The following is a 14485-nucleotide window of genomic DNA, read 5'->3' on the forward strand; positions in this document are numbered from 1 at the left end:
TTATTATTATTTTTTGAAAAAGAGTCTTGCTCTGTCGCCAGACACCAGGCTGGAGTGCAGTGGCACGATCTCAGCTCACTGCAACCTCTGCCTCCCGAGTAGCTGGGTTCAAGAAGTTCTCCTGCCTCAGCCTCCCGAGCTGGGACTTCAGGCGCACGCCACCATGCCCAGCTAATTTTTGTATTTTTTAGTAGAGATGAGGTTTCACCATGTTGGCTAGGATGGTCTTCATCTCTTGACCTCATGATCCACCTGCCTGAGCCTCCCAAAGTGCTGGGATTACAGGCGTGAGCCACCACGCATGGCCAGTAGAAAATATTTTTTAGGGAACGTGATTGGTTCTTAGGACTGCAAAGCTGGGTGAGTGTTGATCCATTTCTGGCGAAAATGTCTGTCTCTGCTGTCTTGCCTCCTGCTGTTGTTATTCATCCAGGAGAATAAAGAGATTTACACATGGCGTTGTCTTGTTTTCCAAGAATCCCAGTTAACCTTTAATTGCTGGGATTCAGCAGAATAACTCTTAATTGCTGGTACTAGTACTGAGCAGATGAGACTCAGGCAGAGATCATCCAGATGTTAAAGAGACGTGTTTACAGGCCTCGGATCTGGGCAGCAGTCCCTGCCAGGCAAGATGCAGGCCATGGGGTTGTAAGGCCAGGGCCGCAGGGTCTCTGTTTTGCTCCTGGGGATCATGTGCTTTAGGTGGCAGGAAGTGCTGTGACAATAAAGGGATAAAGCACAGGGACAGAGAATAAGAGAATGAGGAGGCTCTGGATAGAACTTGGGGCAGGGATGCAGGTGACACTTGAACAGAAAGCTGCCTCCTTAGAGACTGCGAGCTACAGACTAGGCAGGGGAAGTTTCCAGACAGTGGGAATGGGACACAGAGCAGGAGGTGAGTGGAAGGAGCTAGTCGTGGAACAGGAAGAGGCTAGAGTGGCCTGGGTGGAGGGGAGGAGCAGGAGGAGCTTGGAGAGGTGCCCGGGGCCCACCATGAAGGTGCTGAAGCTCTGGAAAGTTGCTTAGACTGCAGTGTGTGTGGCTGACAGCAAGCAAGTGACTCAATCTGACCTGTTCCATAAAACCCACTCAGGCTGCCGTGAATGCGGTGAGGTAATGGGCACTCCCAATTCTTACATTCAGGTAGATTCGTGTATGTGGGAACAACGGATCAAAGTTTTAAGGTTCTCGTGCCAAAATTTCAGGATGGCTGTTCAAGTTACACTTCTCACCCCGAACACAGCATCCTTATCCCACAGGATCCTTGCCAGCCCTGGATCCATTCTTTAAAAAATCACTACCATTTCCAGAAGTGGGCGATGGCATCTCTTTGTTTTACCTACAGTGCCTTGATTGGTTAGGTGGAAACCTTTCAAGATCACCCATTGGCCATTTGCACTTGTCTTGTGGATTTCCTGGTTGCAGGTACATTTTCTCTGGGATCATCTTGCAAAAAGTGGGAGGATGAAAGAAGTGGGAGGCACAGCCTGAAATCTGCAGAAGCCAGACCAGGGCTGAAGTGCTTTGGGTGACGTGGTCTTCCATTATCAGAATCATGTTGGGAGGAACCAGGCCGAGCCGCCATCAGCTCCTAGGAGAGGATGCTCCTCTTGGTCCCTAGGGTGCAGAGCTCCCCAAGACTTACCTGGGCCCCCCTTTCCTCATCCAGCTCCACCGTCATCAGCGCCGACGTGCCCTTCTCACTCACTGTCGAGTGCCGGCCTTGCCAGAAGAAGTAGACGCACTTCTCTTTGCCGGCCGCCCTCACCGAGTGCTCTCCCTTCTGGCGACTTCCCACTGCAATCACAGAACGGCGGAGGGACAGGTCAGCAGCTGAGATGCCCAAGGAGGAGCAAATGTCCCTCTCACTTTCCCAGGGCCGGCGAGGACCAGCGGCAAAGAGACAGCCTCAGGCCTGGGGCTGGAGACAAACCACTGGCAATGGAGGGAAGGGTGGCCGCGCCCAGCAGAAGAGATAACCACCTTCCTTCCAGCTCCTGACCCAGAGTCTCCAACGTGAAGAAAAAGGATCGGAGGGTCCTCCTGGTGCCCCGAGAAAACACCTGTCATCCAGAGGGGGCGGCAGATCACTTCAAGTGTGCAGCACAGCAGTTTCTTCAAACGATGTGGTGAGGCCAGGTGAGTGGCTAACTCCTGTAATCCCCACACTCTGGGAGGACTGCTTGAGGCCAGGAGTTCAAGACCAGCCTGGGCCACATAGCAAAACCCCATCTCTAAAATAATTTAAAGAAATTAGCCTGGCATGGTGTTGCACACCTGTAGCCCCAGCTACATGGGAGACTGAGGCAGGAGGATCACTTGAGCCCAGGAGTTTGAGACCGCAGTTAGCCATGATTGTGTCACTGCACTTCAGCCTGGGTGACAGAGTGAGACTCTCTTACAAATAAATAAATAAAGCATTTGGGTATTTGGTGACTGCCAGAGCAGGACTAAGGGCTCACAAACGAGTTTTCCACTTTCTGTTACTTTTTAGCAGAAGATTAGCTGGTAGAGAAAAGATATTAAAAACAATAGCTGGACCAGCTTTAAGCACAAGTGGATTGTTAAAACTATTCTAGTAAAAAATACAACTTTGAAGTGTAGCAGTTCTGTCAGAAATGGGGGAGATAGGTTGCTGACATGTCAGTTGAGCATAAATGAATCTGGGATTTCCTGTCTGTCACCAGGGCTGCTGCCAGGATTAAGAGCTGATGGTCCTCATGGCTGGCACCACACAGGCACTCAGTAAACATGGGCAGCACACTGGGCACATGAGACTCTTGGTGTGGAGAGCAGTCATGGGGAGGTGACAGGGTCTCCCTCTGTCATCCAGGCTGTACCAGTGGAGTGGTACAGTCATGGCTCACTGCAGCCTCAGCCTCCTAGGTTCAAGTGATCCTCCTACCTCAGCCTCCCGAATAACTGGAACTACAGGCATGCATCACCATGCCTGGCTAATTTTTATCTTTAACATTTTGTAGAGATAGGATCTCACTATGTTACCCAGGCTGGTTTCTAACTCCTGGCCTCAAGTGATTCTCCCACCTCAGCCTCCAAAAAGTACTGGAATTATAGGCCAAATGGACATTTTAGATGTCATTGCAGACATCCAAATCTCTACCTGTAAGAATATGTCTCACTCTAGATTCCCTTCATTCACTCACACATTCAACAAATATTCACTGAGCCAGGACGTCAGGATTCTGGGCTACAAAGACGAACGAGACAAACAACTTCGGTGCTTTTGTTCTAACAAAGAGACGAGCAAGATGATTTCAGATAGTGATAAGTGCAATGAGGACAGGAGAGAAGGATGTGATGCCAGGCAGGGTCGGGCTCATGGGACGGTTGCTGAGGGAAGGCCTTTCTGAGGAGGTGGGGAGTGCAGATGCGAATAATGCTGATCTGGAAGCAGAAGCTTCTAGGCTGAATGAGGCCAGCAGACCAAGCTCTTGACCCAAAGGCCTGGGTGTCCCAGGGAGTGGGAGTCAACACAGGAGAATGCAGTTGGTGGGAACACCCACACAGGTTAAAAAGGAATGAGAATAATGGGTCTCTGGGTTTATATCACCATAACTTTTCTCAGCTCCAATCCCATTTCCAACATTACAACTGTATTAAGATTTTTTTTTTTTTTTTTTTTTTTGAGGCGGAGTTTTGCTCTTGTTAACCAGGCTGGAGTGCAATGGTGAGATCCCAGCTCACCACAACCTCTGCCTCCTGGGTTCAGGCAATTCTCCCGCCTCAGCCTCCTGAGTAGCTGGGATTACAGGCACGCGCCACCATGCCCAGCTAATGCTTTGAATTTTTAGTAGATACGGGGTTTCACCACGTTGACCAGGATGGTCTCGATATCTTGACCTCATGATCCACCCACCTCGGCCTCCCAAAGTGCTGGGATTACAGGCTTGAGCCACCGTGCCCGGCCTCTGTATTGAGATTTGAAGGGGCGAGCAGATCTCTTAGCCTTTGGAGTAACAGAACTGGCAACTTTAAAGAACAAAGGAAAGGCACTTGTAGTGCCCCTTCCTAAAATGCAAAAAGGGAAATCGTGTTTTATTTAAGTTTTTCAAAGGTTGGGGTCATATTTATTTGATTTTTATCTCTTTGTTTGGTAAGGTATTTGTAACATAGGTTTCTTAAATGATTCGAATCATTTCTTAAAAGTATTTTGACTAAACACAGCCTTTTGTACCATCCACTGTGGTCTAAACTGGTTAAGTTTGGGTATTTTTGAGGGAGAAAAATAACATAAGATCCATCAATGACTAGATTATAAATCCGACAATTAATTTGGAAGCCACTTAATTGAAATTTCTGCTTACCAAGTAACAAAACTTTGCCTTTGAATAGCAATCCCATTCTTCAAAAGTGAAAATTTGTTTCACAAAATAGATTACTGGGGAAAGATTTGTTTCAAATAGATCATAACAGCTTATAAAGACCTTGAAATTTGTAAGCACCCAAATACATTGTATAAATACGTATTCACACTTAAGTAATCAAATCACATCCTAACATTGTAAATTGACTTGTATATACCCGAAATAGAATTGTATCTCCTTTTAAAATTACTTCTATTTTAGAGACAGGGTCTTGCTCTGTTGCCCAGGCTCGGGTACAGTGATATGACCATAGCTCACTGCACCTTTGAACTCCTGGGCTCACGAGATCCTCCTGCCTCAGGCTCCCAAAGTGCTGGGACTACAGGTGCACGTCACCATGCTGGGCTCATTTTTGATTTTTTGTATAGACAGGGTCTCACTGTGTTGCCTGGGTTAGACTCAAACACGTGCCCGTAAGTGATTTTCCCATCGCCGCTTCCCAAAACTCTGGGATTACAGGTGTGAGTCTAGAATTTTATTTCTGTAAAGATATTTTATGAAGCAGACATTTCACTAGTTCTCCTGCACATACCCATATTCAGTCCTGTATGCAACTTAATTTTTCATATCTGTATTCATTTTTAATTTCAGCAATGTAAAGATTAAATTTTTAGTGGTAAGGACTTATGGGCTATTCTCTTTACAACCTTGATTAGTTACCTAATTTAAAGTGTGGACATGTTACACCATCAAGGTACTTTGAAGAGTGAGTTTGGTGCCGGGAGTGCTAGTTAGGAATAACAGAAAACAGAGGTATAAAGACTGCTCATGGTTAAGTATTCTCGCACCAGAGCCACCTCTGATTTATAGGAATTAAGCCTCTGTCACGCCCTAGGGAAGCCTGGCTCAGCATCCCTGGCACCAGGAGCATCTGTGTCCTGACCCTGCTGGGTGCGAGCAGCCCTGCCCTGCAGACACTGGGCCAGGACACTGACGGTAGCAGGCTGGCTGGCATCTGCCACGCGGAGGCTGTACCATCTGCACAGCTGCTGCTTTTTGCTGACCTTCTCCCCAGAAGTGCTCCCTGAGCTCTGACTCAGTCTTGTTTGCAGGTGTGGCCCTTTTGGGTGCAAGTGATGGAGGAGCCAGACTAGTGTCACCAAGGGGCCAGAGTTTCCGCATTGGCTACGGAGTGACCGCAGGTGCCATCGGGCTGTGCTTCCCAGGGCTGGAGGGACGGTCTGGAATCTGAATGCTCCCTGCTCTATCCTAATTCTCTAAAAGCTGGACTTTGCAGAGTTGTAAGTCTGCTGGAAAGATACCACTGGAGCTGGCTGTGAGATGTCCATTATGTTTATTGGGAAGAAATACAGAAAGGAATCGTCTGGGTCAAATCATATTTCCTAGGGGCCTCCAAGTCAGTAGTCCGTGAAAGTCTTTGAACTCTTAGCTTTATTTTTAATTAATTCACGTTAACAGTTTTACTCATTCATCTATTCACTATTACCTTTTTTTTTTTCCCTCATAACTAACAGCTAAGGTAAGAAAATGTCTGGTTTTATAAACCTGATTTCCCTTTTTGCATTTTAGGAAGGGACACTACAAGTGTGTTTAGTTTGTTCTTTAAAGTTCCCAGTTCCATTACTCCACGGGCTAAGAGATCCGCCCGCCCCGAAACACTCAATTCCCTATTGCCGTCATCATTGGTAACCAACATCAGAGATTAATTTTACTGCACGTGCCACCTCTGCATGAGAGCAAGAGCGTAAATCCATGACAATGACTCTTTGGAAACTGCCATTATTTTGGGGAGATCCACGTTATCTCACTTTCAAGTTAAAACAGTAATTATGCTGTTCCTGCTGACAGTGTCAGTGATGAGTCTTTCCTGCACCTGCAGTGTGAACACAAGTCAGGCACTTGTTCAACATCATATATGCCTGATCATAAAGTCCTGTGAGCCGAGTATTATAATCCCTCCTTTCCAGGTGAGAAAACCAAGGCTCAGATGGGGTAACTACTCAACCCATGTAGCTGGTAAGGGCCTGAGATTCTGAATCCCAGGCTATAGGGTCCCAGTGCCTGTCATCTTCCCTCAGGGGACATACCTCTTTATGAAAAAGGAAAGAAGCAGTTCCAATTGCTTCCTCATAAGAAATTAAGCAGATAAGAAATGCTGCTCCTCTTGGGAGGCTGAAGTGGGAGGATGGTTTGAGCTCAGCCTAGGCAACATAGTGAGACCCTATCTCTACAAAAAAATTTAAAAAGCCTGATACGGTGGCACGTGCCTGTAGTCCTAGCTACTTGGGAGGCTGAGGCATGAGGATCACTGGAGCCTCAGAGGTTAGGGCTTCAGTGAGCCGAGATTCTGCCATTGCACTCTAGCCTGGGAGACAGAGTAGCACCCGTCACACACACACACACAAAAGAACAAAAGGAAAGAAAAAACCTCTCACTGGGGGTCTTTGTCCACCACTCCACTACTCCCTGGAAGGAGAGACAGGAGCTGCCTGGGTGCTGGAAGATCCCAATCCTGCTGTTTAACGAGCCCCTGAAATTTGGTGTGCTCGGCAGCCAGCCTCAAGTTGCCTTGCTGCTGATTCAACCCTGACCTGCTCCCTGATCTGGTGACTGGGCTCCTCGGCCCCTCTTTGTAGCCAAACTCACGGCTCCCCACATCCTGTGCTGGAGCCCCCCTCTGACTCCCTGCCCAGAAAGTGGGTTAACAGCACGGTCGGGTTTGGAAAGAGGGCGCCTGGATGTGAGTGTCCAGCTCAGCTCTCTGCTAGCTGTGTGGCTTCAGGCAGGTTCCTTGATCTTACTGTCCTGGTCCTCATCTGAGAAATTAGCATCACAACAGAACAAGTCTCAGGGAGCCCCGGAGGCCCTCAGCTAGAGGCAGGTAAAGACCCAGCATCGTGCCCCAGGAGGCGGGGGGAACCTCTGGGCCACAACCGGGCTCTGCACAGCACACAGCCCCAGCACACAGCCCCACCGCCTGGTGCTCAGCAAGGTCTCCTGCTGGCTGTTCCCGCACTTGCCCTACGTCTGATACCACGTGCGTCTTGGAGACAGGACCTGAAATATTTACTTGGTCCCTACAAAAAGTGTCTCCCATAGAGTAGGTGCTCAGGAAATGCCAGCTGATACATAGACACGTCTTATATCAATCAGGAAAGAAATCATGTGGTTCTGCGCCTGCAGGTGTCTGATCAGCCTGCGCCTCCCGTGGCCCCGGGGCAGGTGCACGTGCACAGCACGGGGGCTGTAAAGAGGCCGAAAGACTCTTCTGAGTTGACGTCACAGAGCTGTGACCTGCATGCTGTCCTAAGTGGGAGGGGTGAGGAGCGCTGCGGGAAGGCTCCTCCTTGGCAAGGACATGGATGGTTTCTCCAGAGTTCACCTGACTCCCCCGTCTCCAGCTTCAAGCATCCAGGTGAGTGTTTTGGAATCGGGCACATCACCAACAGGAACCCAGGAGAGTTTAGACTCTGCATGTATAAACCAGACCCACCAAGGCCACCCGTGCGCTCAGCCTTGGGAGAAACAGCCTCTTTTGAAATCAACCTTGTGTGCGTGTATTTACTACAATGAACAGCACCATTTGGTTCCAGTTTTAAATCACAAAGATATACTCTACTTAATGACTTTAATTGAAGCAGCACACAGGCACATGAGAAATATCATTCAGAGGCCGGCCAATCATTGCCTTCCCAGAACAGCTCTGGGGACAGGGACAGGGAGGGAGAGGAGCCAGGAAGCCTTGACGTGCAAGTCAATTTCTACAGGTGAACACCAGCGGCCTCGGCAAGGCTAGGCTGTTAGGGATTTGGCCTGACTTCTTTTTCCCTCTGTGGTTTACTAAGTGGCTCTCAAGGACAGATGACTGGGGTGCCCCACTGCACGTGCGCACACAGCAGAGGCACAACAGGGAGTGCTGGGGAAGCTGGCTCCCGCAGGGTTGCCGGCCAGCCTCTTTCAGCTGGAAGAAACCACGAGCGCTCACTAACCTGCCGTGCTCACCATGAACTTCCACTTGACCACATAGGTGTCCCCTTCGTGGAACTGCCCGATGCTCTGTTTGGGGAGCCTGCTGTAGTCGAATTCCAGGATGTGCCAGACATCCACAGAGACACTGGTGATCTCAAACTGCCTCCTGTCGTGCCCTTCCACCAGGCCATAGCCGCGGCCGACGTTCACCCCGTCCAGGATGGTGCCCGCTGTCGTCTGGGGCATGGACACCATCCGCGTCACGTCATACGGCTTGACATCGGCCCTGGGGTCTTCCTACAGGGGAACATGGAGGTTGTGTTTCCACAGCCATACCTTGTCACACTCAACACTGCTTCAACTGTTCATGGGACAGTATAAAAATACAGCTTCCACACTCTGTCCCAGGATGCTTAACTGCAGTGAGGGAAAGGCTACAGTTCCAGGACGACTCTGGGAGGTCTGAACACCCATGGCCACAACAGCACATGGATGCCCGAGAACAGGCGCAAACCAGACTCCTCACCTCCCGGAGTCGGGTTAGAACTGGAGGCCAGTCTGCTGTTCTACTCGTGAGTCCGGGGAAGGCTTCCTAGGTTTAAGGGGGTGTGTGTGTGTGTGTGTTTATTTTAATTAAAAAAGTATTTCAGTTGACACATTTTTATGCGTACAATTTGATGTGCTGATACAGGCATCTGTTTTATGGGGAGGGGGTGAGGGAAGGAGGCAGCAGAGGGAGGGTTGGGGGATGTTGGCCAACAGCACAAAGTGACAATCAGAGCGAGGAACGAGCTGCTTCTCTATGGCACGATAGGCAACTGTCCCCAACACTGCATTGCATATTTCAGCACAGCTAGAAGAGGATTGGAATGTTCTCACCACAAAAAAATGATAAATCTGAGGTGACGGTCTTGCAAACTACCTGATTTGGTCATTTTACACCAAGGCCACTTTTGCTGGGACCCGAACCAAGCCCCAAGGTTGAGACCTGGTCGCCGGGATACCTTGTGCTGGGCAGGCTCCCCGGGGTTCTTCTCCTGCGGTCGCTTCAGTTCTGTCCAATCCAGAAACTTCTCTTTGAACAAAATCGTCTCATTGTGTTCAGTAAGTCTCCCAAATATCGCCCACTCGGGCCGCCCCTGTCCTTTTCTGCAGGGTGGGGGTGGGGGGGTTGGGAGAATAAACAGGAAAAGAACCAAGGTTAAGCCAAGTTAAACCAAGGAATCTAAACCACAGCGGCTACTGGAGAAAACCTCAAAGCACATAAGTGGTATATAGAACAAATGGTTTATTTTTCTGCATTTTACCAAATTTTGTTATTTTAGTCTGAAGTCTTGCAAAGCCTTGTGTCCATGGAGTTTTACATGTGCCTGAATATGACATTAACCATGTCAGGACTAGACTTTCCTTACATTCTAGCAAGTTCTTTTTGTTTGTTTTTTGAGACGGAGTCTTGGTCTGTCACCAGGCTGGAGTTCAGTGGCGCCATCTCGGCTCACTGCAACCTCCACCTCCTGGGTTCAAGCAGTCCTCCTGCCTCAAACTCCTGAGTAGCTGGGACTACAGGCATGTGCCACCACACCTAGCTAATTTTTTGTATTTTTAGTAGAGATGGGGTTTCACCATGTTGGCCAGGATGGTCTCTTATCTCTTGACCTTGTGGTCCGCCCACCTCAGCCTCCCAAAGTGTTGGGATTACAGGTGTGAGCCACCGTATTTGGCTTTTTTTTTTTTTTTTTTTAAAGAGATAAGGTCTTGTTCTGTTGCCCAAGCCAAAGTGCAGTCACATGATCATAGCTCGCTACAGACTCGAACTTGGAACTCCTGGTCTGGAGTGATCCTCTTGCCTCAGCCTCCCGAATATCAACTGGAACTGCAGGTGTGAGCCAGTGTACCTGACTAATTTTTGTTTTTTAAATAGGAGACAGGAGTCTCACTATGTTGCCCAGGCTGGTCATGAACTCCTGGCCTTAAGTAATCTTCCCTTCTCAGTCTCCCAAAGTACTGGGATTACAGGCATGAGCCACATTCTAGCCAATTCTCATCTTTGGGATGCCCTGGGGTCCACACTGGGTGGGCATTTCAGCAAAGGCAGCGGCCGCCGGCAACCCTTACTTGTCTACTTTAGCCACCCAGTCACCTGCAGACACTCACCAAGTTTCCCTCCTATTAATTAACAGATGTAGGGAAGACGCAGCTCCCTTCCCCCTCAATTCTCTGCTCGTTTATATCATGTTACAACAAAGCTCTCCAGAGTACAAAGATTCTTTGGTCACTAAACACACTCATAGATCACGAAGTGCATTTTTGCACACTTATTTCTAGGCCACTGGCCAGGGCAGCAGCTGAGGGGAGCACAGAGACAGGAAAGACAACAGCACAGCCCCACCTGGAGCTCTTGTGTGGGTTTGGGATTTCAGAATTTGCTCTGTACCCAAGGACACAGGTAATTTAGAAAAAGGTAGTGGCGAGAAGATACACGTGCTGTGGAGGGCATGGCCCTGGGTTAACATGCATGATCTCTCATCCCTCCAGATCCATCTTCAGTTGTGAATCCGGCTCGGGATACAAGACCCCTCAGAGCAGCCAGCCCTGCTGCTTCTGCCCTGCTGTGCCTCAGTTGCTTCCTGCTTGGTCAAGCCCACAGCTGCTGATGTCACAGTTGAGGTACATCAGAAAGGCTGTTGGATTCAAAGAAAGCTGCAGGATTAATCATAGAACACAGACACTTCTACCTCTTGTGAGACTTTAGGAACCGAACATCAGCACCTATGAAAAATGCACAGCGGTCTTGAAAGGCTGCGGTCTTTATCAGGAAATACCTGAATGAGAGTCTCTTATGTCAGTCCTCCTCTGCAGGCTTGCTAAGATGACAGTCGGAAGGACTCTTGGCTTCTGCTTTAGAATCTGTCGTCTATGTTTTGAAGCATGAGCAAGCGACGTACCAGATTGCAGGGTGAGGGGTACGAACCTGGGGCAGGAGCCAGGTGTGTTTCCCCACCCCCTTCCCTGACTCACAGCTGGAACTGGGCTCAGTGGTTTCAGCCTCATTTGCTAAGAAGGGCGGGGTGTGTAATCCTGGCTGTACCTTAAAATCCCTGGGAGCTTTTAAGACATTGACACAAGCTCTAACTCACCTGAATCAAAAACACATCTCTGGGGCTGGGCTTAGCAAATGTATTTGTTTAAAGGCTTCTCAGGTGATTTTCGCAGAGACATTGAAAACCCGTGGGCTAGAAGCTCATTCAGTCACTTTCAGCTGTGTGATTAAGCCACTATTAAACACAACTGGCATCACAGATTTTGTGCTTTAGCCGGTTTTTTTTTTTTTTTTTTTTTTTTTCTCTGTACCAAAAAAATCTTGAGCTGCAGTTACAGTCCTTAAAACACCAGTTGTTACCATCCTGATGTTAAATGTGCATTTGCTTAAAAAGAACTTGAAAACTTATCACACTGCTGTAATTTATAATGGTTTCCATAACAATTAATTAATAAGAAAATTAACAGCTGGATTTTAAAGCAGGAAACTAAGCAGGAAAGTTACCATTCATATACCAGGTCAATGGAAAACATTAAAATGTAGTTTAATGTTTAATGTTCACACATCATACTTGTGTGATGCCTAGTATTCTATACTGTTTGGTGGTTCATTGGTTTCCAATCTATTATAATGGCACACATAGTTAAAAAGCACTACTTATTTTGGTCTGATAGTTTCAAAAAACAATTCTTTGCCTGTAAGAACTCTTTGTTTCATAATCATAATTTTAGAGTTTTTGCGTATTCTATTGAATTGCCAAAATGACTTTAAAGAGTCCAGTACATGCAGGAAAGACTAAAACCGCAGTCATTAATGTAATGCCATCCCCTCCCCTCTTCCCTTCCCGAAAGGGGTAAAGGCACCCACACCATTCTGCTGCCAGGTAAATCCTGGAATTCCCAGGCGATGCTGGGAAGGTGTGAATTAGAAGAAGCATGTTGCTTCTGCCCCTTCACATGGGTGGCTGAATTCCAGATCTGGGGACGCCTTTCAGATCCGCATGTGATCTGTGTAAACAATTGCTGTTCATCTGCCCCGGCAGCACCTGGAGTGCCGCAGGTGGGAACTTGCAGCATCTCCTGCTCACTTCAAAAAACCAACTATCACATAAACCTCTTGCAGAAGACAACAGCATCCGTATTTCTGCAGTAGCTGGATAAAAGTGAAAGAAGTTTTCCGTCTGTGAATATTCACGGTCCACTGCATATAATCTTTTATGAAAAGTGAACCCTATAAAGAGCGCGAGTAGAGGACTGCGGTGAGAACAGAGGGATCGAATGGAATCTGCCATCCCGGGCGGCGGCGGGAGTACCTGGGGATGAGTGGATTGCATTCTCCAGGATCCAGTGGGTTGATGTCACAGTTCTCATAGTCAAACGTTCCATTCCATAAGTGCTTTGCCAGCTGAAATGCTATTTTTCGTTGTGCTAACGTGACTTCTTTCCCGTGCCACACGTAAACTTCACTACCAAAATCAAACACCAGCACCTGGGAGAAATGGCACAAAAGAGCTTGTTAACTTCAAGAATGTGCAATAGTTGAATGAGGGTCTCTGTTGACAGCGAGTCAAACGCAAGTAGACAGAAATCCTAATGGGGCGACCAGTACAGACACAGAAAGGCCATGAGATCTCAGCGGGCACTGCCCCACCAAGTCAGCCTCTGCCCCGGGGGCATGATCCCTCCTCCCAGTGTCCTAAGTGGCCGAGATAATATTCCCTCCTCTTGTGATGCACAAGAGTTGTGTCGGGCGCATCTTCCTGTGCTCTTTCCTTCCCCCCCCCTCCCGTTCCTCTCTCATGTGCTCACTCATTCACTTAATATATGCACAGAGGCTCCTTCGCACACCAGGCGCTCAGGGTGCAATGGTGTCTTCTCTCCTGCACACAATTCCAAGATCCTTAAGGGCAGGGATCAGATCATAGCAATACACACAGGAGGGGTTGATTACTAAGTGTTTGCTGAATGAATATCTGAACGTAGTGCTATTTCTATTTTCATGGTTCGTTTTATTCTTTCTCTTAGAATGACTTCTCCCTTCATTTCCAGCAATTCAAATTTTGCTTAACTCTAAACTCAGCTCAATTTCACTTTCTATGTAAAATTATTCCTGAAGATTTCTTTTTCTGTGACCTTTTTCCCATGTAAATGCCATACATAGCACACAGCCACCCTCGCTCCAGATGACATTCCTCCTAACACTCCTCCGCCCGGTCACACGGAAGGGCCTTGTGTATCTTCCACCTTCTCGACACTTAGCACGTTGAATGGGACTGGAAACGTATGTGATTAACGAATATTTACTGGCGTGACAGGACAAAAGCAGCACATTAATTGGCAAATCCACAAATTATACATACATGCATCTATTATTCCTCAAACTAAGGACTGAAGAATATTTTATCATAATGTTTATGCAAAGTGCAAGAGACAGGGCTAAGTAATATTTACATTTTGCTTAAGACATAAAAGTCTTCAATGATCCAGGCTGTCTCTGAACAATATTCTGGATTCCATATTAACATGTAAGATTTCAGTAACGGGTTGAAATCACAAACATCCTTTAAAAAGCTGTAAATGATCCACAATGGGTACTGACACTGGCCAACCTCATTGGAAACTTGCTGTCTAATTTACTGGGCAGCCTGTACCGAGTGCTTTTGATGTGCTTTGTCACTGACGGGCAGAGCCCACGGACTGTACCTCTTTGGGCTGCAGAAGGGAACACTTTGGAATTTTCCCCCAGTAGTCGTCATCAGGCACGAGTTTGTCATCCATGAGGCGGTAAATGCAGTTCGTTTCTATTATGGCTGCTTCATAGAGTTCATCTTCTTTTGGGTCTCCAGCAGCTTAGGGATAAGAACAACAGGAGAGCATCACATTTTCCATTGCAAAGTAGCTGGTTTCGAATGAGTTAAGGGAGAAGAAAGGAGATTCACGTCTTGTCAATCTCTGAAGTACAATAAAGTCTTACACTGGTAACTGGTTTGGCCACCCAGAAGCTTCCAGAAGTCTTTGGCTGCATGAGTGTGTGTATTAATTCCTTCTTCAATGGTTTGGATATAAGTAGCTCTACAACCAAGTTCCCTCTTTGTCTGAATTAAAGCTGCAAGTTCTGAGGCCTAAAAAAA

At 47.7% G+C, this 14485-nt stretch overlaps 1 protein-coding gene and 1 long non-coding RNA gene across 23 annotated transcripts in view; one reads left to right on the forward strand and one right to left on the reverse strand.

The window, feature by feature from the left end:
• LOC104652936 (uncharacterized) overlaps positions 1-11616 on the forward strand; it is a 40130-nt gene extending 28514 nt beyond the window's left edge. For 2 of the 3 annotated variants that reach the window (XR_012519028.1, XR_012519030.1), the window contains 3 exons: positions 1670-8887; positions 9164-9419; positions 10851-11616. This is a non-coding gene — a long non-coding RNA (uncharacterized LOC104652936). Of the gene's footprint in view, positions 1-1425; positions 8888-9163; positions 9420-10850 lie in introns of all 3 variants that reach the window. The other variant, XR_012519029.1, reaches the window with a different exon arrangement.
• Positions 1-14485, reverse strand: part of SVIL (supervillin) — a 171999-nt gene that overhangs the window by 14423 nt on the left and 143091 nt on the right. For all 20 annotated transcript variants that reach the window (XM_074405191.1, XM_074405172.1, XM_074405187.1 and 17 more), the window contains 6 exons: positions 14329-14476; positions 14058-14203; positions 12668-12843; positions 9320-9464; positions 8336-8612; positions 1646-1797 (listed from right to left, as the gene is read on the reverse strand). In XM_074405191.1, the coding sequence (XP_074261292.1) occupies positions 1646-1797; positions 8336-8612; positions 9320-9464; positions 12668-12843; positions 14058-14203; positions 14329-14476 (1044 nt within the window). The remainder of the gene's footprint in view (positions 1-1645; positions 1798-8335; positions 8613-9319; positions 9465-12667; positions 12844-14057; positions 14204-14328; positions 14477-14485) is intronic.

This window comes from Saimiri boliviensis, chromosome 8 (genome assembly GCF_048565385.1).
Source record: "Saimiri boliviensis isolate mSaiBol1 chromosome 8, mSaiBol1.pri, whole genome shotgun sequence".
Lineage (NCBI taxonomy): Eukaryota > Metazoa > Chordata > Mammalia > Primates > Cebidae > Saimiri > Saimiri boliviensis.